This window comes from Lagenorhynchus albirostris, chromosome 3 (genome assembly GCF_949774975.1).
Source record: "Lagenorhynchus albirostris chromosome 3, mLagAlb1.1, whole genome shotgun sequence".
Lineage (NCBI taxonomy): Eukaryota > Metazoa > Chordata > Mammalia > Artiodactyla > Delphinidae > Lagenorhynchus > Lagenorhynchus albirostris.
The window spans coordinates 152,830,738-152,854,514 of record NC_083097.1 but is presented as its reverse complement, the minus strand read 5'-3'; the positions used below and the strand labels follow the sequence as shown (position 1 = coordinate 152,854,514).

Genomic DNA, 23,777 nt, shown 5'->3' with positions numbered 1-23,777 from the left:
ACAATGATCTAATTAATATTCATCCAGTGTTCCAAGACAGGGTACATGAAGTAAGTCAGAGGTACAAGATCCACCCCCGTCTAGGCCTGCTCGCCTCCCCAGCGTTACAGTCCATTAATCCTCTAGAGTTAACTGCAAACCGGGCGCCTACTCAGATCTCTCCCCCACCACACCCCGAAGTCTCAACCCCAGTGTTCATGCTGTCTTCCCTCTCAGCTCCCGCCAGCTGTCTCCGCCATGCCTTGCGTGGGCGTGATGCCAGGCGGCGGTAGGAACTACAAGGAAAACAGAGGGTTAGGGGATGCCGTTGGGAGGTTGGCGGGAACTGCAATTTTAGATACTTTGGTCAGGAGAACCTCTCCCGTGGTAAACATCTGAGCAGATTCCTGCGGGAAGGGTGGGAGCGAGCCACCGGCTCTCTGGGGTACAGCGGTCTAGACCGAGGCAATCAGTGAGTGAGTGGGTCCATCCCTTGCCAGGAAAGAGAAAGCAGAGTGTGAAAAATCGTGCTGGAACGAAGGAATCGTTAGCAGTGTCAGGCTTTACCTTAACCTTGACACCTAGGTTACACCAGCCAGGACCAGTTCAGGACCTGGGACCTGACCGGGCTAGGCACTGCCTAAGGGATCAGATTCTAAGGAGGTTTGGAATCACACCGAGCAGCCTTCCCATTCTTCCAGTCCGGTCGCAGACCCCGCGCTTTAGGCAAGGATCCTGTCGCCTTAAATGTGGTCACGACCCTACAGGTACAGCCTCCTCCTCCTCCTCTTCCTCCCGCCGCCTATTCTGTGACGCCGAACTCTCAGAAGAGCCCAAGCCTGGGTCCCAAAGCCTCCTCACCTCCTCCAGGCCCCGAATCCCTCAGGGCTCCGCCCCTTGCCTCCTGAACCCTCTGACTCCGGCCCTAATCCACTCCGCCCCGCCCCGCCCCAGTTATGGGAGTGGCCCCGCCCCTACGGCCGAGGCCCCGCCCCTCCGTGCTGTATATTTAAGAAGCTGAGCGTCAAGAATTGGTCAGAGTCGGAGACCTGAGTTCCTAATAGGTTATGGTGTACTGCCTGCTTCCTGCAGAGCGGCATGACCCGGAAGTGATTCCTGAAGCGCCGGCCGCGTGGATTAGTACTTTGGGCACTCGGTTGCCGCGGTCGCTGCCATGACCAAAATAAAGGCAGATCCAGACGGGCCGGAGGCTCAGGCGGACGCGTGCTGCGGAGAGCGCACTTACCATGAGCTGCTGGTGAATCTGAACCCCATCGCGCAGCCTCTGGCTTCTCGCCGCCTCACGCGGAAGCTCTACAAATGCATCAAGAAAGGTGCGGCGGGACTTTCCTGGTGGTCCAATGGTTAAGACTCTGCGCTTCCAGTGGAGGGGGCATGGGTTCGACCCCTAGGTGGGGAAGTTACGCAAGCCGCGTGGCGTCTTCAAAATAAAAAAAAAAGGTACGGGTGGACGCCGGGGTGAGTCGGGGCAGGGCGCGGGTGGCGGGCGGAGGTCCCCTCGACCGATTCTTCTGTCGTTGCAGCCGTAAAGCAGAAGCAGATTCGGCGCGGGGTGAAGGAAGTTCAGAAATTTATCAACAAAGGCGAGAAAGGGTAAGAACCCCCTCCCGCCGGATTTTGCATTTCTAAACGATGACGAAGGTATCCCTGCTACTTAGTAGGTAGTCGGTAAAAGAGCTATGACTCCCCCTCATGTGCAGAAGGTAAATTCCCTTCCGTACAGATGCTGATACATCACTTACACGAGCGCAAAGGGACACCATGGGGAAAGTGAATTCCAGGGGAAGCGAATCGTATAAGCCAGCTCACTTAGGGTAGATCCCAGTTTCATTCATTCAGCGACTATTTACTGACTCCTCTTTTTCAGGCACTATACTATGGCGAGACAATGACAGTAATCAAATACACACAAAATTACAAGTGTCATAGGTAACCATGAAGGAAAAGTACAGGGTGCAGTGAGAATGACTTTATTATCCTACATCTTTTCTTTCTGGCATTTATCAGAACCTGAAACTTACTTGCATTTTTATTCCCTGTATCTCCCACTAGGGCCAGAAAGTAAGCTCTTTGAGAATAGGAAAAAGCCTCTCACTGCTTTACTTTCACAAGTGTCTGGTACATTGTAGGTGCTCCAGAGATAAATAATGCTGGGGGGATTTGATGCTCTATGGAGTCTGACCTAGGTGGGGTAGCTGAGGTCTGAAGATATAGGAATTAGTTTGTGGGCTGGGGGGGAGGGGAGACATTCTGCCAGAAGAAAGTGGATTTCAGGGCAGGAGAGGGTAGTAGTGGACGGAAGTGCTAACTTCGCATGGGGTTTTTGTAAGCCATGGTAAGTTTAGTTTTTGTACTCAGAGCTTTGGAGGCCACTGAGGGTAAAAGCCAGGGAGTGACATAATTATGTTTACACCTTAAGAAGATTTTTCTGGCAACTTTGGAAAGGATCAGAGGTGGAAGAATAGATGGGGAAATTGAGATAGGAGGCTACTGTGGCATAGTAGAGGCGAGGGCAATTTTTGATTGGGTTAGTGATGGCGAGATGGAAAGAATTAAAGTGGATGGATGAGAGGACTTTCCGATATGGAGTGAAGAGGTGTGGATTCCAGGCGAATGGACAGAGGGCACACTCACTGAAATAGTGAATAGTGGAGGGAGCTGGGTTTGTATGGGAAGATCATGAGTTTGGTTTTAGACAAGTTTTTGAGGTGCCTTTTAGACATATGAACCGTCTCCCTAGCAGAAATGTCAAACAGGCAAGTGGCTATAAGGGTTTGCAGTTTGGGAGAGGGTCAAGCTGGAAAGAATAGATTTGGGAGTTGTCAACACATAGTTGGTGCTTGAAGCCTTGGTTATGGATGGGGTCAGCTGGGGAGAAAGTACTGACAGGGCAGCCAAGGACCAGGCTGTGGGAACAGCAGCATTTAAAGGCTACTGAGGAATTCCCTGGCGGTCCAGCAGTTAGGACTCCGTGCTTCCACTGCAGGGGGCCCAGGGTTCGATCCCTGGTTGGGGAACTAAGATCCCGCAAGCCGTGAGGCACGGCCAATAAAATAAAATAAAGGCTACTCAAAGGAAGAGGAGCCTGCAGAGGAGGAGAGTATATGAGGCAAAAGGAAAACGAGGAGTGTGGATGCAGTGCTTTGAACCAAGAGCTTTTTCCTTGTGTTTTCCTCTCACTCCCCTAGGGAACAGACCCTTCCCTCTGTGTCATCAGGGCTGCTGAGGCCCTTGTCCCAGAACCCCAACACTTTCCCAGCTAAGAGCCCTAGCTGGGGATTCTCTGGCAAGCTTTCATTGGATCTGTTTCCCTGTCACTCCTGGGAATGATCCTGGAAGCACTCAAGGCCCTTAAATGTGACTAGTTTTTCTAGCCGTCTTGTCTGCCCCATCCCCATCCTGGACTCCAAAGCCATCCCTGGCTCCCCAGCAATAGCCAGCCCCTGTGTATCTGGTATCCTTCTGATTCTCTCGACCTTAAATGCTTTCCCTGTCTCCAGCCCCTCCACGGGCTGCCTGACATGTTCATCATTCAGCTTTCCTCTCAAGTATCATTTCCTGATTCATTTTTTGATCTTCCAAGGAGAGCTGAGCTCTTACTCCTTGGCATCTCTCTCATACCTCATCTGTCCCAGCGCGGTATGCTTTGTCACACTTGGTGGCATTTACTTGTTGCCAAGCAATAGAGATTACCTCTCCAGAGGAATGCACTCACCAAACCAACCTGCATGAATTTCTAAAGGTTGGGAGACACACATTAATAATTGGACTCTTTGAGGTCATGGGGCAGCTTACCCATCTCTGTACCCCCAAGGCCCAGCTCAGAGGCAACACTTACGACTGAAAGAGGGAAAAAGCAAGCTGGAAATGACAGTGGTTTCTCTTATTTCAGGATCATGGTTTTGGCAGGAGACACATTACCCATTGAGGTATACTGCCATCTCCCAGTTATGTGTGAAGACCGGAATTTGCCGTACGTCTATATCCCCTCTAAGACGGTAAGGAGCACGTGTGCCTGATCTTGGTCAGCACAGGAGGGAGGGTGTCTGGGATCAGGTATGTGGCAGCAGGCCATAGTGGGAAGGAGCATGAGCTTTGGAGTTAAGACAGGCCTGGATGGATTCTTGGCTCTGCTGCTTCCTAGACGAGGGACTGCAGATAAGTTACCTCTCTGCACTTCCATTTCTTTCTTGTAAAATGGGAATCCCCTTCTCCATGGACTATGGGAATGAAACAGAAGGTGAACTTGGATATGTAAGTCCTATTAGGTGGGTACAGTTTCAGAGGGGATGTTCTAGGGACCTGAAGCTGTCCTTACCCTTACACAGCAGAGGCCAGGTCTGGGGTCCAGGGAGTGGGGGATGGCAGGGACCTGGAAAGCATAGGCACTGCCCAAGGGGACAGCCCCTGCTGGGCTGGAGCCCTTTCACAGTTGCCATGTGAAACTGTAGGCCCAGTGTTGCTGGACCACAACTCGAAAGTTTGCTGAGTTTAAATGGTGGCAAAATGTTAACATTGACTGACTAGCACATGTCTTAACATTGACACTAGCACTAGTCTGTGGGCTGGATTAGGTTGGTGGATCATCAGTTTGTGACTCCCTGGTATACAGGTTGTGCGGCCTTCTTTCCAAACAGCCCTTCTATTTCCTTCTCTGCAGGACCTGGGTGCAGCCGCCGGCTCTAAGCGCCCCACCTGTGTGATAATGGTCAAGCCCCATGAGGAATACCAGGAGGCCTATGACGAGTGCCTGGAGGAGGTACAGGCCCTGCCCCCGCCCATGTGAAGGACTTAGGCAGCAACCTGGGCACCTGCTCCAGAAGCTGTTGCATTGGCAGCGCACCAGCTGGCTGCCCACATTCATGGCATCTCTCTGGTACCCTGAGGCACGTGTTCTTCCCAGGTGGCTCCAACAGCTACTTCACGGCAGCAAAGCCAGCATCTTCTCCATCAGTGCTATTTTCTGTTGAGCTTCAATGAAGATGACGTGGGAGAAATAAATGCTAAAACTAAAATGTGCTGAGTCTGTGGGTGTTTTTTTAAGCAGCAGCTACTGGTGGGGCTGAGGAGTTGGTGGGGAGGAAAGAGCAGAAGCAGCCTTTCTCCTCAGAGGACCCGAGGACTTCAAGAATGTTCAGTGCTAGTGCTTGGCCACCAGAGCCAGTGCTAGACTCAAGCTGAGAACAGACCCTGCTGCCCACCCTGAGCTTTCCACTCCCGCTTCCAGAGTAGCTGGGAGCTGCAGGACGAGCCAGCTGAGCCCAGGCCCCACTTCACCTAAGCCTGTAGCTCCTATGTCGGGGACACCCCCATTCCTCTTTTCTTTTTCCCCAAGAGACTTAAATGCCACTGGGAAGCTGACAGAAGGAATGTACCCACCCACACAGTAAATTTTAAATAGATATATGAAGTTAATTGCAGAACCCCAGGCCATCTCTCCTGCTTGGCATAATGGCCCCATAACCTAATCCCTTCAAACATTTTAGACTTATGGTGCCTTCCTGTTTTCAAAGGCCCAGCACAGGACCCAGTACACACAGCAGCCAAGCTTCAGGCACCCCGGAATAAACTGGAAGGACCTTGGGCTTGAGGGTTGGATCTGGTTTAAACTCCAAGCTCTCTTCTTGATAAGCTGTGAGCCTTTTTGGGCAAGTCACTTCATCTTCCTACATCCCTTCACACTCATCTCTAATAAGGAGGTAATACGATTTTATATGTGTATATCTAAAAGCACCTTGCCCAGGGTCTGCCATCTAGCTTTTTCTCCCAATCAGATGCAGGTTGGGTTCTTTAGACTGGGCTCTGTGGCTGCCATGCTCCCAACCAGCAGCAATAGTTAGGCCATGCCCAGTACCTGTGCGCAGTGGGCACGTGGTAATTCTTAGCCTGTGAAGCTAAAGGTGGGCAAAGTAAGGAGAAGGCCCGTGAATATATTTGCTCAAAGTTATAAAACAACGGCATTCAGTTCTATCCCAGACTATTTACAGTGGGAAATTGATGCATACAGTTGTGAGGCTGTACAGTGGGAGGAATGGACACAAGCCTTGGTGTGGCAGTAAGAGACCTGGCTGAGGGCAGGATGGAGGACATCTGCTGTGCCCGCCAAGTCCTTTGCTTCTCTGTCAGTTGCTACTAAGTCAACAGCAAATATAATGAAGGGGAGACAGAGCAGGAGTACAGAGGCCAGAGTCTCCCTGCCCTTAGAGCCAAGGAGCCAGCTGCCGGATGTAGGCTGCTTCATCTCCCTCCTTGGCCTCTGCCACAGGGCCACTCCAGCCCCTGCCTGTGGTGGCACTCCTCAGCCAGTTGCTCTGAAATGAACCACAGTCCACAGAAGCCAACCACCCCCACGGAGACAGACCAAGGCTCATGGGTGAAAAACCTCTTTCAGCAAAGTTCCTCCCAGGCAGGAATCAGAATATGATGCGTTTCCCATCTGCTGGGTTCTGCTCCATGGGACAGTAGGGACACTTCAGCCTACAAAGGGAGGAGAACCAAGAATGTCTCAGGGGGCCAGCCAGCAGAAGGATCAAGCCAAGGTGGAGCAGAGCACATGGAACTTACTTTCCTCCGTTAATGAGCTTGTTGAGTGCATCTCGGGAGATGACATGGCCACAAATGAGCTTGATGGGAGGGTTGGAATCCGACGTCTGCTGACGGAGGATGGGGCACGCGAACACTGAGTGGTACCAGCACTTCATACCTAGTTCGATCTCAATCTGGGGAGGCCAGCAGAGGTGTGAGTCCCACTTCCCATGGCGGCTGTCCTCCCCAGCACCTCCTGCTGTACCTCCCCCTGCCAGGCCTCACCGGTAACTCATCCTTGTGACTCCAGACCCCAGTGCACTGCCTCTGCTCGATCACAGCTTTAATGTTCATCAGCACTGGCAGCGCCACACAGCCAGAGGCAAAGCTGCAGAACAAAGAGCAGGGGCTGGAGTGACCCTGACCAAGAACCCAGCAGACAGACAGAAGGACCAGCACATTGTTGGAATGTGACTTGGGACAAGGTTTCAAAGTGGCACTTGATCAAACCGGTACTTAAAAATCTCTCAGGTAACACATAAAGCCACATATGCAGTCATGCGTCCAACTCTAAAAAGTCATTCTAATGCACCCCCAAATTTGAGAATCTATAATAAACACAAAAGGAAAATCCAGGGGAGAGATAATCTGTTCATCCCAAGCACTGATAAGTCCTTGGTGTGACAGGGACAGTGATGTTTGGAAGGGCCCCATCCTGCCTGTCTACCCCATTCCATTGTCACAGTGCACCTCTGTAACTGCAGTCAACCAGGGCACTTAGATACAGGAAAAAGCAGATTCAGTCCTCACAAGGATTGGGCAGGGGGTGGGGAGCCGACTGGCTGGAGCCTTGGGTACCAAACGCCTACAACACGCAGGGCAGTTGTGTGCAACAGAACCGTCCTAAGGCACCGGTGTTCCCACTGGGAAAGACTGTTCTATAACCAGAGTCTGTGGTAACGAATTGGAGGGTGCAGCCTATCACAGTGGGGCAAGGCGTGAGATTCCACAGCCAGCCTAAATAAAATACACCACTGTGGTGCGGTATGTGGTGGGGTCAGGTCCAGGTGACCTTTAGTCCCTGTGAGGCCCTAGGAGCCTGTTTTCTCATGTAAAATGAGGATAACAGTACCTCTAACTCCTTGGTTCGTTGTGAAGCCATGAGAAGAATATTAACTATAAAGGAGTCTTCTGAGTGAAAGCTCTCAGCACATATGACTCAGCCACTCAAGTCTCCCTGAAGGGAAGTCGTGTTTGAGAGATGAGGTGGCAAGAAGGCCAGGCTGTCAGAGGGTCTTGTGATAATCCAGGGGTGAGGTGCAGGAGAAACAGACCTCACTCAAGAGACTATAAAATGGGAAACTTGGGCTTCCCTGGTGGCGCAGTGGTTGGGAGTCCGCCTGCCGATGCAGGGGACACGGGTTCGTGCCCGGGTCCGGGAGGATCCCACATGCTGCGGAGCGGCTGGGCCCATGAGCCACGGCCGCTAAGCCTGCGCGTCTGGAGCCTGTGCTCCGGGAGAGGTCACAGCAGTGAGAGACCCGCGTACCACCAAAAAAAAAAAAAAAAAAAAAATGGGAACCTTGACCCTGCCATTGACCTTGTGGTGATCCCAGGCCACAACTCTTTCTAAATCTGTTTCTCCAACTGTAGAAAGAAAGGTAATTCCTATCTGGAAGAATGACTAAGACAGCCAGTTTAGGTCTGTGAAGGCACCAAGCACCATTCCTGGACGTGGCAGGGCCTTGGCAAATTGGGTTTCCCTCAACCCTCCCACCTGTGCTGCCCCCACAGGGCTGGCTGTACCTGACGCTGAGGGGTGACTCCACAGAAAGGCCCAACAGGGAACAAGCATCGCGCGTAAAGGTCTCACAGATCTCGGCCCAATGGCTGTTGTCCAGGAGGTGGCAGTAGGGTGACTTCTCCAAGCCCAGCCGCAGGTATACCAGACTGCCCATCATCACCTGGATCTCTACAAGGCAAGGGGGCATCAGGGTACAAGGAGGCAGCCTTTTCCCAGGGTTCCGCATCCAGCCCTGTGGTGGCAGGGCTGCAGAGGCAGTATGAGCCCCATGGCTCCCAGGCCCGAGACCTGACCAAATGGGGGTTAAAATGCCCTCTGGCAAAACCAGTTTTCCCTAAAATCCAGTGAGGAAGTGGGGTCTCAGGCCTGCTTCTGTGGCAATCATGACCCCACAGCATGAGGTAGGTAGGGGTTTCAGTTTCCTTCCCATCCTTTCAGCTGCATCAAGGAGTGAGCTCAGGCCAGCGCTCATGTCTCTATTCTCCAACACTAGCTAATCCCCCCACCCCACCCCCGCCTTTTTTTTTTTTGGCCACGCCTTGCGGCATGAGGGATCTTAGTTCTCTGACCAGGGATCAAACCCATGCCCCATGCAATGAAAGTGTGAAGTCCTAACCACTGGACTCCAAGGGAATTCCCTAATCTCCCTTCTTAAAAAGGTTTCAGGAGGCAGCAGTATCTAGCTAAGATTTCATAACATTGCTGGGCTTTCATGTTGTTTATCTCTAAATAAAATGTGAAGTAATAAATGTGAGGGGAGCTAAAGAAAAAAGTTACTAGTAGTCGGGTGGTTACTAATTGTGAACATCTGGAAGGTGAGGCTCAAACAACTGAGGTTTGGAATTCCTACTGTGAGGCAGAGCAGCATGAGGGCACGCGTGTCGTGGGCAGGCCTGGTGAGCTCTGGGTGGGGGTGTGGCACGTGGCTGGGGACCAGAGGTGGTGTGAGATGAAGCTAGGAGGGTATGGCAGAGGCGGTGAGGAAGGGCCTTGAGTTTGTAGTTCACCTGGGCGACAGTTGGGGAGGGGTTCCCACGCAGCCCCACGTGGGGCAGGGATGGGCAATCCCAGACGTGATATCCGCCAGAGCCCAGCATTGCCCACCCTGGAACTCGGGGCACGTACCCCGCTGGTGAAGCCGAGCAAAGGGCTGGAAGTGCCGGGCGTAGCTGAGGGCCTCCAGCTGCTTCTTAGGGCCACCTGCCAGGAGGCGGATGAAGTGCAGTCGGTGCAGCTTGAACTCCAGGGAGCTGTTGAGCTCGAGCAGACGCTGCCTGTGGGAGACGGCCCATCTGGGAAGAAAGGGGCCAGCTGAGTGTGGAGCTGGTGGGGCGAGAGAAGGGGCCCTGGAAAAGCCTCCAAGAGCCTATGTGAGGCCCGTGAGACAGAGCTGGAGACGTGTCAAGTACGCTGAGTGAGGTGAAGAGCACAGACAAGCCCTGTCCCCCGCGGGCCCACCCAAGGGCCAACGTACTCCAGTGCTGGCCCCAGGTCTTGTTCATGCAGAGCTTCCAGGATTCGATTCAACTCCAGGAAAGGCTGCTTGAAATCCAAATCCACATTCAGTGTTGATTCCTAGAGGGAGAGAGAACAATTCACCACTGGAGGACAGCGTTTCCAAAATTCTCTGCTCTACACCTAATAAAACCTCATCCACCAAAGACAAGCTAGAGAGGGCCAGGTTTTACATGAGGAGCCATGGTCTCTTGCCAGACACCTGGACCCCTCTTATTCCCAGTTCAGTTCTGGGAGGCTGAGTGCTACATGCTGGCCTCCCAGAGAGCAGACTGAAAACCCCACCCCACCTGCTGGGGTACTGGAGACCCACACTGAGTAGCATGGAGAGAAAATTATTCCTTTTCAATCCCCCTAATTACATTAAGGGAAAGTATCCTTTATTTTCACTTCTAGTGTGTCTTTAACACCTAACAAGTGCTACTTCGTCATTTTACTAATCTTCCTTTTTAAGAAAGGGATTACCAGGCACTCAGACCTCTGGCTGGCAACCAACTCTACCTAGAAATTAATAACTTCACTTTTCATTGTATATATATATATATTTTTTTTATATTTTAAATTTTATTTTATTTATTTTATTTGTGGCTGCGTTGGGTCTGTTGCTGCACGTGGGCTTTTCTCTACTTGAGGCGAGCAGGGGCTACTCTTGGTTGTGGTGCGCGGGCTTCTCATTGCAGCTTCTCTTGTTGCGGAGCACAGGCTCTAGGTGCGCGGGCTTCAGTAGTTATGGCATGTGGGCTCAGTAGTTGTGCCTCACGGACTCTAGAGCACAGGCTCAGTAGTTGTGGCGCACGGGCTTAGTTGCTCCGCAGTATGTGGGATTTTCCCGGACCAGGGCTTGAACCCATATCCCCTGCATTGGCAGGCGGATTCTTAACCACTGCGCCACCAGGGAAGCCCCCATTGTGTGTGTGTGTGTATATATATATATATGTATATATATATATATTTTTTTGTTTGTTTGTTTTGTTTTGTTTTGCGGTACACGGGCCTCTCACTGCTGTGGCCCCTCCCGCTGCGGAATACAGGCTCCGGATGCGCAGGCTCAGTGGCCACGGCTCACGGGCCCAGCCGCTCTGCGGCATGTGGGATCTTCCCGGACTGGGGCACAAACCCGCATCCCCTACATCGGCAGGTGGACCCTCAACCACTGCGCCACCAGGGAAGCCCCATTGTATATATTTTTATAGCTACTCTCTTTTTATATCAGGGGCACTGATTTCTAAAATTTATTTAAAGAAGCAACAAAAGCAAAAAATAAAAAGCAGGACTACATCAAACTAAATTAAAAGCTTCTGCACAGCAAAGGAAACCATCAACAAAATGAAAAGGCAACCTACCAAACAGGAGAAAATATTTGCAAATTGTGTATCTGATAAGGGACTAATATCCAAAATATATAAAAACTCATATAACTCAATAGCAAAAAAAAACCATTAAAAAATGGAGAGAAGATCTGAATAGACATTTTTCCAAAGGAGACATCAAAATGGCCAACAGGCACATGAAAAGATTCTCTACCTCAATCATCAGGGCAGAGCAATGCAAATCAACATCACAGTGAGCCATCACCTTGCACTTGTTAGAATGGTTATTATCAAAAAGATAAGAAATAACAAGTGTTGGCAAGGATGTGGAGAAAAAGGAAACTTCGTGCACCTTTGGTGGGAATGTAGATTGGTGCAGCCACTATGGATAACAGTATGGCTCAAAAGATTAAAAATAGAGCTACCATATGATCCAGCAATTCCAATTCTGGGTACTTATCCAAACAAAATAAAAACACTAACTTGAAAAGATATCTGCACCCCCATATTCATCGCAGCATTATTTACAATAGCCAAGATAAGGAAACAACGTAAGTGCCCATCAATGGATGAATGGATAAAGAAGATGGTGTGTGTGTGTGTGTGTGTGTGTGTGTGTGTGTGTGTGTAAAATGAAATATTATTCAGCCATTAAAAAAGTAGGAAAATCCTATTGTTTGTGGTAACATTGTGGATGGACCATTATGCTAAATGAAATGTCAGACAGAGAAAGACAAATACCGTATGAACTCATATGTGGAATCTAAAAAAGTTTTTTTTAAGAAAACCAAGCTCATAAACACAGAGAACAGATTGGTGGTTACCAGAGGTGCAGGGTAGGGTGTGGGAGAAATGGGTGAACTGTTTTTGTTTTTTTTTAGTTTTAATAAATTAAATACAATTTTTAAAATAGCTATTAACCCATTTAAGGAAAGAATGCATCAACAGAAAGGAGCTGGTCTACAATGGAAGCAAAGTTAAGGGGCGATCTTAGAGGAAACATTGGACTTCCCATGTGCAGTCCAGAGGGGAGGATGCCCTGCCAGGCCAACTGTCCACTGGAAACAGGTCTCTGGGAAGAGGTATCCCTATCAGACAATCAGAGCTGATGACATACATATTTAAGTCATGTAAATAAGCCGATCTGTCTGGATACAAGAAAAAAATAATAACGGGGTCCTAATATAAAGAAAACTACCAAGTAGAAAGCAGAACAGGCAGGTACCAGTGCCTTCCCAGCGGGCTCGTTACCTGGCACAGCTCCTCAGCAACACTGAGCATGCCCTGCTGGTACAGGTGCTCCAAGATGGCCATCTGCAGGATCTGCTGCTGCTTCTCCCGAGAGTCCCACACTGCGTCGGAGACTACACCGCAAATCTCAGAGTCAAAGTTCTGACGAGGATAAGAGACAGGGCCCTGTGACTCAGGGTCTCACTTCTCACACTGGCTTCCTGAGAAGCCCTGCTACACACTAGCAGCAGGTGTTCCCGCCCCCAGTCCGGGGCCACCCACATGCTCACCCTGTCAATGGCTTTGCCCACTCGGGAGACACTGCTGTGAATGTCCTTGTGGTCTGAAGCCAGTTTCTGCACGGTGTCTTTTATCTTCCGGCAGCACTGAGACATCACCAGGGAGAGGGTGGCTGAGAGAGGGGTCCCCTGGAGGGCTGCAGAGAAACACTGGCAATGAGTCAGGACACAGAGGAGAAGACCTTGTCCCTGCCTCCTTATTCTAAATGCCAGCATGGAGGCCGGGAAGCAGCCCTGAACTCCAAAGTGAAAGCTTCTACTACAGGTCCTGCCACTTTTTAACTACATGACTTGGAATTGGTCAAGTGGGACAAGCCGGTTCATCTCTCAGAGTCTTCATTTCCTCATCTGCAAAATGGGGGTGATAGCACTGGCCTTGTAGGTTGCTGTGAAATGAAGATGATTTGGCACTTACTGTGGGCAAGTATTTGGTTTTAGCTCATTTAATCCTCACCACCATTCTATGCAGTGGGCACTGTTAGTATCTTGTACTACAGCTGAGGAAGCTGAGGCAGTAACTTGCCAGATGTCACAGCAGTGATCTGAAGCCCAGGCTCCTCACCACCATCCAGATGGCTCCTTATTATCTTGAGGGAGATACCCTGTGGGAAGGCTTTGAACCGTAAAGTATTGTTCCCATGTTAATGCCTCTAATTAACCCAGAGGACACCAGGCAGGCCAGGGTCCTCCAGGGAAGCACAAGGACATTTCTGGCTCAGGATGCCAGGTTTACAGTGGTGTCCACCCCCCATGGCTGGATGAGCCACACGAACTACCAAGAGCACGTGGGGCTTGGAATAGAGAGGGCAGACAGGGCACGGGTCCCTTCTTCCAGCCCAGCATCTATGTCCCTTCTTTAGATGGCAGCACCTCGGTTCAGGGAAGAAAACACAACCCAGGGAAGGGAACGTGACCCAATAGGGCCAGGGAGCGTCTCAAGCTCCAAGACCAGAAGCCCTGGAAGAGAGAAGCATTCTGCCAGGTTGCTAAACAAACAAAAGTGAACTGGAGTTGCTGGAGCACCATGGCCACCTCAGGGGAGCACTGCTCTGAGAATGAAGCCAGTGTAGATTGAAGGTATCACATGAGCACTTAGATCCAACTGGGCTGGACCTTTCAGTTACCTGAATCTATAAATCCAGCAACCATACCCCCTTTGTTTGTTTAAGCTAGTCTGAACTAGGTTTCTGTCACCTGTAACTGAATGAGTCCTGACAAATACAAACAGGAGGTGGTGGCTGGGCCTACTCCTACTAGGATGGCTATAACCAAAAAGACAGGTGATAATAAGTGTTGGTGAGGATGTGAGGAAACTGGAACCCTCATACATTGCTGGTGGGAATATAAAATGTTGCAGGTACTTTGGAAAACAGTGTGCCAAACAGTGTGCACACAAAACAGTGTGCCAACATTTTCTTCAAAAAGTTGAACAGAGAGTTACCATATGACCCAGCACATAAAAAAAGAATGAAGTACATTGTACAATAGGGATGAACCTTGAAAACACGCTAAGTGAAAGAATATAAAAGGCCACATATTATATGATTCCGTTTATATGAACTGTCCAGAATAGGTAAGTCCATAGAGAGAAAGTAGATTAGTGGTTGCCAGGGGCTGGGGGAGAAGGAGAAATGGAGTGATTATTAATGGGTGGAGGATTCTTTTTAGAGAGATGAAAATGTTCTGTAATTGGATAGTGGTAAAGACTGTACAATTCTGGAAATATACTAAAAACCCACTAAATTGTACACTTTAAAAGGGTGAATTTTAATGTGAATTATAGCTCAATCAAAAAAAAAAGGAACTAGGGGTTACTGTTCCTTTCTGGTCAAATCTAAGACAATTTGATCACCAAAATAAATAATAACAGTAATGGATTATAACCCATTGAATAATGTAAGAATTTATGAGTATGAACTTGGAATGAAGGAATGAAGGAAGGAAGGAAGGGAGGAAGGAAGGAAGAAAGAAGGAAGGGAAAGCTCCTTTCTTATAGTTAAATGCCAACTAATAAGTGTATAGGGAATGATAGACCAGGAAAAATCACCCATGTTGCAACTAATTTTGTAATGATTGGTTCACGCAAGAATCATCAATGAATGCTAAAACCAGTGGGCAGAGTCTGATAAAGCACAGGAAATTTATATAGTCTCAAAGTACCTCCCCACAAATTACTTATTGATTAACTCTAAAGAAAGAAATATTAACCTTAGGGTGTAGGAACCTGGCAGACACCATCTTAACCAAAGATCTTGATCAAAGTTAACATCACCCATAATGGAACAAGCTGATACCTTGTACCTCCTGATGTGATGCACTGAGAAACACATCAGTTCTGAAGTACTCTTGCCCAAAATGCAAAAAAATAAGGAAACAGCAAACAAATCCAAATCGAGAGACGTTCTGCAAAATCACTGGCTTTAATGTTTCCAAAATGTCAATGTCATGAAAGGCAAAGGCAGGTGGAGGAAATGTCCCAGATTTAAAAAACTAAAGATTAGACACAAGAAACTAAGTGCAATGCTTGATCTTGGATTGGATCCTGGACTGGAAAATAAAATTTAAATGTTTTACAAAAATTATTGGATAGTGGCAAATTGAAACATGAGCTATATTCATTAGGTTATAATATTAATGTCTAACTTCTTGATTTTAATAATTATACTGTACTTACGTAAGAGAATGCCCTTGATCTTAGGACATACACACCAAAGGCTTAGCTGTATGATATCTGCAGCTTACTTTCTAATGGTTTTAAAAGTAAGAATATGCAAGAAAACTGATAAAGCAAATACGGCAACATACTAGCAGTTGGTGAATCTTGGTGAAGGGTATATATGAGCTCTTTATACTGTTCTTAGGACTTTTCTGTAAACTTGAAATGATCTTAAAGTGTCTTAAAGACTCAAAATAGAAAAGCAAATTGAAAACAAAACGTAAGTGAAAATAATCTCAGGTAAATTAATAATTTCTGTTGGGCTTTTTGAAATAGCTCAGAGACTTCCATTGTTCCCCATTGAAGAGGCTTAGGGATCCATGTATCAATGCCCTAACCATCGTCCTTCCAGAACCCTATTATCAAGCAGCCTTGGGGTCTCCTAGGCCCCAAGGGAGGCAGGTGTGGGGCTCTAGTGGGGGGACACCCACCTGCGCTGGCCAGCTCAGCCCGCAGCTGGCCCACGTAGTGCAGCAGCTCCTCCAGGCTCTGCTCACAGTGCTGCCCATAGGTCAGGAACTTCTGCAGGACCTTGTCCACCTCTCTCTCCACACTTGCACACTGCTCCATGGCAGCCACTGTGTCAGGCCCCACCTGGGCCAGAGGGGCACAGTGAGGAGGGCTCCCAGATCCCACCTCACCATTCCCATATCATATATCAATGCTTAGAAATTCCCAGCTTAACATATCTGTACACAGCTTCCATCACCTCCAGCCAAGGTGCCCATTGGAGGTGCAGGTAGGCGTGAGGACGGGTCTTCTGAATCATGGTGAGAAAATTACTCTGTTTTCAACTCTTTTCATTAGAATCCTTGTTCATCTCTTTTTAAAATTTTTTTTGGCTGTGCCACAGCATGCAGGGATCTTAGTTCCCCGACCAGGGATTGAACCCATGACCCCTGCAGTGGAATCGCGGAGTCTTAACCACTAGACCACCAGGAAATTCCCCTCATCTCTTTTTTAATCGGAAAAGAGAGCAGGCCTTGCAGAGCCCTCAGCAGGCAATACTATCTATGCTATCTAAGTAGAAATCCATACATACATCGCATATTCTAATGTTTCATGTATTTTCATATGTTCATTATGGCCACCTCTTCACTTAGTGGATTTGGTTTTCCATATACTATAGTGATAGAAGCCATGAAGGCAGTCCTTGAATGGCTGATGCTTGAAAGCACAGCCTATGGAACAAATGCTGACCACAATGGCCTGAGAGGCCTTGCCCACCACTCCTACCTCAGCCTCCCTGCCGCTTGCCCACAGACAGGCAGCTCATATTCCCTTGTTCCTTCACAGCTCCGTGCCTTGGTATGCTCTCCATCACCCCTCACTTCCTGGACTACTTGAGAATCTGGCCCATCCTTTCCAAGGCAGCTAAGAGGTCATCTCCTTCTGCAGCTGTCCCTAGCCTGCTCTCACCTGGCTCCCTCCACTCTCACTTGGCACCCTTCTATTTCAGTTTTGATCACTGGGTAACGATCTGTTTGAGGGCTTGCCTCCCCCACTAGACTAGAACATCTCTGGTTGTAAAACTCTTCCTCCTCATGGTACCATTGAAGAAAGTTGACTTTTCTTGTCCCACCTTTCCTACCACTAAGGTCCCATTCCTAAGTCCCTTCAACACTGGGCCACTGCTCCCCTCCATTTCAGAGCAGCCTTTGACACTGAACACATGGACAATCCTTAAAATGCTGGTGATAGAGTTGATTTTGCTCCCCATCTTTCCATCTATGGGATTTAAAGTGAGAGGGCTCTGTCAAATGCATCTCTCAAACGTTCAAATCTAGCCAGTTGTTCATTCTCTCAAAGAAGGGTACAGAGTAACATCACAAAGAGAATTCTGTGTCCAAAGTGACCATCAGGATTCTCCCAGTCTCACCAGCCTCTCTTCCCATTCCCACCAGTACTGTTAGCCCTGGCCCCATCATCTTGGTCCAACCTATAGCCACTATCTCCTTATCAGACAGGGGATGAGTAATGGAGAAATGGTACCCAGGGCCTTGAGATGTATTTATGCCCTCCCTCCTATGATTGACACTATCACAGTAGAATTTGTTAATCATGGTGTCTAGAAGACATGCCCCCCTCTTCATGCCCCCTGAGGAAATACCCTATAACTGGAATATGAACCACTACAGGCAAAATATAACAGGGATACCTGTTGGAAATAATATAATAATAATTATTGCTATGAATAGTTAATATTTTATAGGGGCTTATTATGTGACAGGTGCTGTTCTAATGACTTGGCATGCATTAATTCACTTAATTCTTACAAAAGCACTATGAGGTAGGTACAATTATTAGACCTACTTTACGGATGAGAAAATGAAACTCAGATTAAATAAATTGCTCAAGGTCACGTAGCTGGGAAGTAGAGGACCTGGAACCGAAGCTGGGCAGTCTGGCTCCAGGCTCCAGAGTCCTTCTCTGAAGCACAGTCCTCTCTGGACCAGCTTAACAGGCCACCATCTCACCAGGAAAGGAAAGCAGCCAATATTTGTGGTTGGAATGAGTGTACAGCAATGATTAATGATGACAAGAAACAGGAAAGTAACCACAGAGCCTGTGAGATGATCAGCTAGGAAAGATGGCAGTACAAAAGAATGTTTGCCAAGAGTGGGAACCAGAATCACAATTTACTGAAAATAAACACTGCTCAAGAAAGGTTACAACCTCACCAAGGTCAAACAGTATGGCCCTGTCAGACATCAACTAATACCAGGATTATCAAAGGGAAGCCCAAGTCAGCATCTTGAAATTGTATTAAAAAGCTGAGGGAGGAGATGGGTACAAGAATTTTCATCCCAGTGCTGTGTTGTGGCAGGGAGTTTGAGACAACCCAGGGGCCTACGGGAAGTGATAAGTCAAGTAAAATGTGGGAGATGCACCTATGGAAACCTGGGTAGCACTGAGAAACCATGTTCCGGATATACCCACAGCAACATCAGTAAGATCCCAAAACACGGTACTGAAGGGAAAAAAAAGAAACAAAATGAAGTCCAGGCAGAATACCACTTATGTTTTTAAAAAATATATGCATACAACCAAGGACACACGCAAATAAAAGGATATGTACCAAACACATCAGAGTGGTTTGCTGCAGTTGGGTGGGGGGGAGGGAATGGGGAAAATGGGATAAAAGGGAATATGTAAATAAATGCAAAGGAGAAAAAGGACCTGTGTGGACCAGTTAAATGTACACTGAACTGATAAATGTGATTACCTCAATAAATTTTTTTTAATAAAATTAACGAGATGGGAAAACAGAACTGCTTGCAGGTATTCCATCCGAAAAGCCCAAGAGGCCAATTCGGCCTGTCCAGGGTTAGCCACTCTCCCTTAATCACAGCCGGTCATCTTCACCAGGCACAAGGATGGATGAGTGTGAGTTTGTCTTCAGGATTAATCCAGGGAGTTTCATTTCCATTATCCTAAGCCCTCCTCCCCAAGGTCTCACATGGACAGAAATTATCTACCAGGGTGATCACCCCAATACAACACATCAGATCCTGTCACCCCTTTATGCATCACTGCCACGGTTTGACATAACATGCCCTTTGCAATTGTACATTTACTTCCTTTGCACAAGCTATTCCTGTGTATAGAGTGCCCTCCATGCTTCTCTGCACGGAGAACACAAGATGCTGTTTAATCATGAAGCCCATGAAGCTCTCAATGAAATCTCCCTGCCTCCTCCTCTGCTTCACAAACCAAACCTCTGTCAAGGGCGCCTATACCACACACATCTGAGTTCTCAGCACTGCGGCACAGTAAACTGCCTATTCACACGTCTGTCTCCCCGCACTAGACTGAGCTGCTCAGGGCTGGAGTCCAATCTCATCCTCTGTCCCCTCAGTGCCCAGCCCAGGGCCTGGTCCACGGGGGGTACATCCATTTCCTAACTAGGGGGCCCTGAGCTCAAACTTGTCTCAGTTGGGCAGGAAGAGACATGAGTGCAATACTGAAATCCCCACCAAGGCATGCATAGGTGTTTTGTCCCCAGTCTTCAACATCCTAACACAAGAGGGCCCCTTCTGGGGCCAGGGGAGAAGAAGGGAAGTTTGCGCAAACCACAGAAAGGTCCCCTTTGCCTGACACAGAACTGGACAGCCTCCACCGACCCAACACTTAATCTTTTCACCCCCCATCTCTATCCAGTCTTCACCTGACACATCACTCCTTTGCTTAAAATCCAATAGATTTCCACATACTCAGAATAAGTATGGGAGATGGGTCTGCAAGGCTCTATGTGAGTCAACTCCCAACCACCTCTCCAACTTCATCTCCTACCACTCTCTTCCTTAATGGCCATATTCCAACCACACTAGTTTTCTTAATATTTCTTGAACATCAGTTTATTTCTACCTCAGGGCTTTTTCCCTCTGCCTGAACACTCTTTCAGATCTCCCTATGACTGGGTCCTTGTTAGGGATTCAAACGCATTTCTTCAGAGATGCTCTCCTAGACCACAGTATCTAATGTTGCCCCCTCTGCCCCACCCCGTACCTATTAGTCTATCATATCACCCTGTTCCTTTTCTTCATTGCACATCTTTATTTCAAGTTTCAAATCTTTCTTCTGTCATTAACCAAACCTGGAAGGAGGAAAAAGCCCACCAATCTTCTTGGACTACAGCCCCTGCTGGGAGTTTCACCTTCATTAGCATGCATATTACTGGCAAACTCCTACTCATCCTTCAAAAGACCTTAGTCGAATGCCCTGCCTGGCTCCCACGTCCGCAACGGTTACCTCCGGCTCGGCAGGGTCGCAATAGGATGGGACGTGTGAGTTCGAGCCACTCCCCAGGTAGGGGCGGCTCCCCGAAGGGTCTCTGAGAATGTAGGAGTCCAACTCCCGGCCCTGGCCGACGTCTGAGGAGAAAACAAACCCAAGGGTGGACTGGTGAGGGGGCTTAGTCCCGCGGCTTTACAGAAGACCCGGGGCCTGGGAGCCTGCGTAGCCGAGCAGCCGCCCACCGCGCTCCGCCCTCTGACCGTAACTCCCGGCAGGGAAGCCAGCCGGCTCTCACCTGGTCCCGCAGCCCGTGGCCTGGTTTCCGGCGCCGCTGTCAACGGAACCGGAACCTGCGACAGTTGCTCCGAGGCTCTGGATTCGCCCACTCGCGGCTCCGCGGAGGGGTGGCCGAGCCTCCCCCTCCTGCGCACGAGTGGAGTCGCCCGCAGGGTCAGGGCAGCAGCTGAAAACCGCACCTCCGACCGTCGCGGGGCTGCGCCCGGGCTCCCCCGGGAGCCCGAGGCCGCCGGCCCGGCCCTGACTCTGCACGTCTGATGGGAGGAATCGGAGCGACCCACTCGCTGGCTAGCGGGGGTGCGCGCGGCGGCTCCGCGTTCAGAAGCCCTAGACCAGCAATAACTCTGCCTCCCCCGGTCCGCGCCCTCCCACCCTCATTCAAAGTAAAGACAATACTGGACAACACAATGCATGTAAGGTCCAACAGTTAGGCTTTCCCGCGATGGCTCCTTGATGCCCTTTTTGAAACATCAAATGATGTTTAAAAGAGAAGTCCCCTTTTTTCTACCCCAGCCCTGCTGCTCCCCTAAGTCCATACTTAACACACTGGGCAATTAAATTCTGCTGCGAGGGACTCGGCCCTGCCCTGCTGCCCTAAATTTGTCGCTCTCCTTCCAGAATGGAGGGGAGACAGGGGTTGCACAACCGCCCTAAGGAGGAAGGGTAAGAGTTAGGAAGGAGGTGAGAGGAGATGGTGACCCCAAGCCCAGGCCAGGGCTGAGTTCACGACCCTCCAAGGCCCCCTTGCTCTGCAGGGAAGGGGCAGAGAAGCCTCCCGCCCCCTCCTCAGGCTTCAGGGACTTGGACTAGAAACAGCCCAAGAAAAAAGACTCGGTCTCTTTTTCCCTGACTTTAGCTTCCTTTTAGGGCCAGTCTCATTCCAGGGCATCTTACCCTACAACCCTCCATACCTCCTCCCCACCTCCACAAAACACCCTTGCACAATCCAGCCCTGTTTTCCTTATAATATTTGACTTTAAATTATCTTGAGCGTTTATTTGTTTATTCTGTCTTCCTGCCCCTAACCTCCCCCCTCCCCCCCTCCCTTTTAGGATAAAAGCTCCATTGGGGCCAGGAGTTTGTACTCACCGCTGCTGTAGCCCCAACAATATGTGCTTGGAACACAGTAGCTGCGCAGAAATAGTCTGAAGTAGCCGATATCCTCCGTTTATGAATGGGGAAACCCCGGTTTCAAACCTGATGAAACACGCAAGGAAGAGGGCGGTCCACAGCCCGTCCAGCAGCCCGCGGGGGCGAAGAGGCCTGTCCTTGCACCGTGAGCCTGGGTGGTCCTGGCCCAGGCGGGAGTTGTGGGGGTCGGAGGGTTGAGTGAGCCTTGCCTGGGGCTACAGTCCGAGGTTGAGGCTGAGTCCAAGCCAGCAGGACCTCACAGGGTTTCGCGAATGCCCCAGGCTTCCCCACTTCCTCTGGGGAAGCCTGCCTCTCAGCTACACTGGGTGTGAGCAAAGCCTAGCTTCTGCCAGAACTTAGAATGCCCAGCTCATACGTCAGGCTCCTTCACCTCTGTCTGTCATTGTTTCCCCCAGTATGTGGCTCTTCTTACATCATGGTTTCGTTACTTTTCAGGTTGCACCATGTTTTCTTACATGGCTGATTTTGTCAATCTTTCCTTGTTGGGATTGTGTGGTTTGGTTTTGTTTTATTTTGTTGGAGGGTGGCTGCTTCAAAGCAGAAAAACTTAGCTATTCTCCACTAACTCAGTAACAGTCTTTTTACCTTTTGCTAGTTTCCTAGGATTTGATTTTTAAAATTTAATTCCCAATGCATGTCCATTTTATTTTGCAGGGGGTGGTGTAAAATATGACTTTTTTTCCCCATATTTTTGTCCAGTTATCCCAGAACTGCTTAAAAAATAATCTTCGTTACCCGCTCATTTGGAAGCCCGTTACCATAATATTAAGATTTTTCTACAAAATGAAATCTATTTCTTGCTCTTCATTCTTCCCACTGAGGCACAGTTTTATTTTTATACGAATGTCATACTGTTTTACTCACTACTTTGTAATATGTTCTAATATGTGGTGGGATTAAACACTGCTCACAAAAAGGGCAAAAAAGAAAAACAAACACAAGGTTATTGAGAAAGCAGATCATTGGTTGCCTGAGGGTGGGGTAGAATGGCTGACTACAGAGGTACACGGGGATTTGGGGGGGATGATGGAACTATTCTGTATCTTGGCTATTCTGTAGGGCTGGTTGTACAATTCTCTGTACTGTCAAAGCAGTGAATTTTCCTGTATGTAAATTATACCTTAAAAATGGCAGGGGTGGGCTTCCCTGGTGGCGCAGTGGTTGAGAGTCCACCTGCCAATGCAGGGGACACAGGTTCGTGCCCCAGTTCGGGAAGATCCCACATGCCGCGGAGCGGCTGCGCCCGTGAGCCATGGCCGCTGAGCCTGCGTGTCTGGAGCCTGTGCTCCGCGACGGGAGAGGCCACAACAGTGAGAGGCCCGCGTACCGCCAAAAAGAAAAAAGAAAAAAAAATGGCAGGGGTTAGGGAGGCCAGTACACAAAGAGCATACTAGATAACAAAGAAGGAAGGAAGGAAGGGAGGGAGGGAGGGAGGGAGGGAAGAAAGGTTCTTGATAGAGAGGACAAGCCCTGGAGTGCTCTCCTGAAAAACAGCCTTCCTTGCCTCCCAGAGTGTGTCCAGGAAGGCCAGGCTAGGAAAAGATGAATAGCTGGGGGGATGGGGGGCAACAGCGGGTAGTGCAGCCACCACCTGCCTTCTGCAGAACCTGGGAGCATCAGGGCTCAACATCAGTTCAAGTTGCCCGCTCAGGCTCTGCTCTTCCTTCCACCCTCCAGGTGACTCCCAACCAGTCTCCTGTTTCTCCCTACCCCTGCCATTCCTTGCAAAGCTTTGGTTCAGGCCAGGAGCAGCTATATCATTTGCAGGCCCCAGAGCAAAATGAAAATGCGAGGCCCTTTGTTCAAACATCATTAACTTCCGGATGATGACAGCAGAGCATTGCACCAAGTCTAAGGCCCTTCTGAGTGTGGGGCCCTTGGTGACTACACAGGTCACACACACACAAAGCCGGTCCTGGTTCTGGCCCTTCCCCTTGGCTGCCTGAGGGACCCACCCACAGTCACAGGAGGTGAAGTCCTTCTGTGCCAGCTTGCCAGGCTGTCCAGCTTGCCTCCTTTCACCCCTTTCCAGACAAGATCCTCTCATAGACCTGCCACACGCTTCCCTGTGACCAAATCCAGGCCCATCCTGGAATGCCTTCATCTCACCCTACTCCAGAGGAAATACCCACAACTTCCCCTCCTCTGAGAAGATTACCCCTGTTAAAGAAAAAAATTACTCATGACACGTG

General features: G+C 49.3%; 2 protein-coding genes across 4 annotated transcripts; one reads left to right on the top strand and one right to left on the bottom strand.

The window, feature by feature from the left end:
* The first annotated feature begins 1,027 nt into the window (after nucleotides 1-1,027).
* NHP2 (NHP2 ribonucleoprotein) lies at nucleotides 1,028-5,015 on the top strand. Its single transcript, XM_060144361.1, has 4 exons — nucleotides 1,028-1,313; nucleotides 1,524-1,593; nucleotides 3,893-3,998; nucleotides 4,661-5,015. The coding sequence occupies exons 1-4, from the start codon at nucleotides 1,154-1,156 to the stop codon at nucleotides 4,784-4,786; spliced, it is 462 nt and encodes a 153-aa protein (XP_060000344.1). The 5' UTR covers nucleotides 1,028-1,153; the 3' UTR covers nucleotides 4,787-5,015.
* A 571-nt stretch (nucleotides 5,016-5,586) lies between these two features.
* RMND5B (required for meiotic nuclear division 5 homolog B) lies at nucleotides 5,587-20,671 on the bottom strand. Of its 3 annotated transcripts, XM_060144359.1 has the most exons (11): nucleotides 20,432-20,671; nucleotides 20,152-20,273; nucleotides 15,831-15,977; nucleotides 12,675-12,820; nucleotides 12,406-12,546; nucleotides 9,804-9,904; nucleotides 9,455-9,621; nucleotides 8,332-8,497; nucleotides 6,811-6,913; nucleotides 6,565-6,719; nucleotides 5,587-6,477 (listed from the first exon to the last, which is right to left on the bottom strand). In XM_060144359.1, exons 3-11 carry the CDS (start codon nucleotides 15,967-15,969, stop codon nucleotides 6,414-6,416), a joined length of 1,182 nt encoding a protein of 393 aa, XP_060000342.1. In that variant the 5' UTR covers nucleotides 15,970-15,977; nucleotides 20,152-20,273; nucleotides 20,432-20,671; the 3' UTR covers nucleotides 5,587-6,413. The 3 variants fall into 3 exon arrangements, with proteins under 3 accessions (XP_060000342.1, XP_060000343.1, XP_060000341.1); XM_060144360.1 differs by lacking the exon at nucleotides 15,831-15,977 and having other exon boundaries at nucleotides 20,432-20,668; XM_060144358.1 differs by lacking the exon at nucleotides 20,432-20,671 and having other exon boundaries at nucleotides 15,831-15,993.
* Nucleotides 20,672-23,777: the final 3,106 nt, after the last annotated feature.

Bases quoted from the DNA above. Each gene is read 5' to 3' on its own strand.
- NHP2 (XM_060144361.1), top strand. From the start codon at position 1,154: ATGACCAAAATAAAGGCAGATCCAGACGGGCCGGAGGCTCAGGCGGAC. The intron at 1,314-1,523 runs GTGCGGCGGGAC...CTGTCGTTGCAG, and splicing joins CTACAAATGCATCAAGAAAG to CCGTAAAGCAGAAGCAGATT. The intron at 1,594-3,892 runs GTAAGAACCCCC...CTCTTATTTCAG, and splicing joins ATCAACAAAGGCGAGAAAGG to GATCATGGTTTTGGCAGGAG.
- RMND5B (XM_060144359.1), bottom strand. From the start codon at position 15,969: ATGGAGCAGTGTGCAAGTGTGGAGAGAGAGGTGGACAAGGTCCTGCAG. The intron at 12,547-12,674 runs GTGAGCATGTGG...TATCCTCGTCAG, and splicing joins TGGGCAAAGCCATTGACAGG to AACTTTGACTCTGAGATTTG. The intron at 8,498-9,454 runs GTACGTGCCCCG...CTTGCCTTGTAG, and splicing joins TGCTCGGCTTCACCAGCGGG to AGATCCAGGTGATGATGGGC.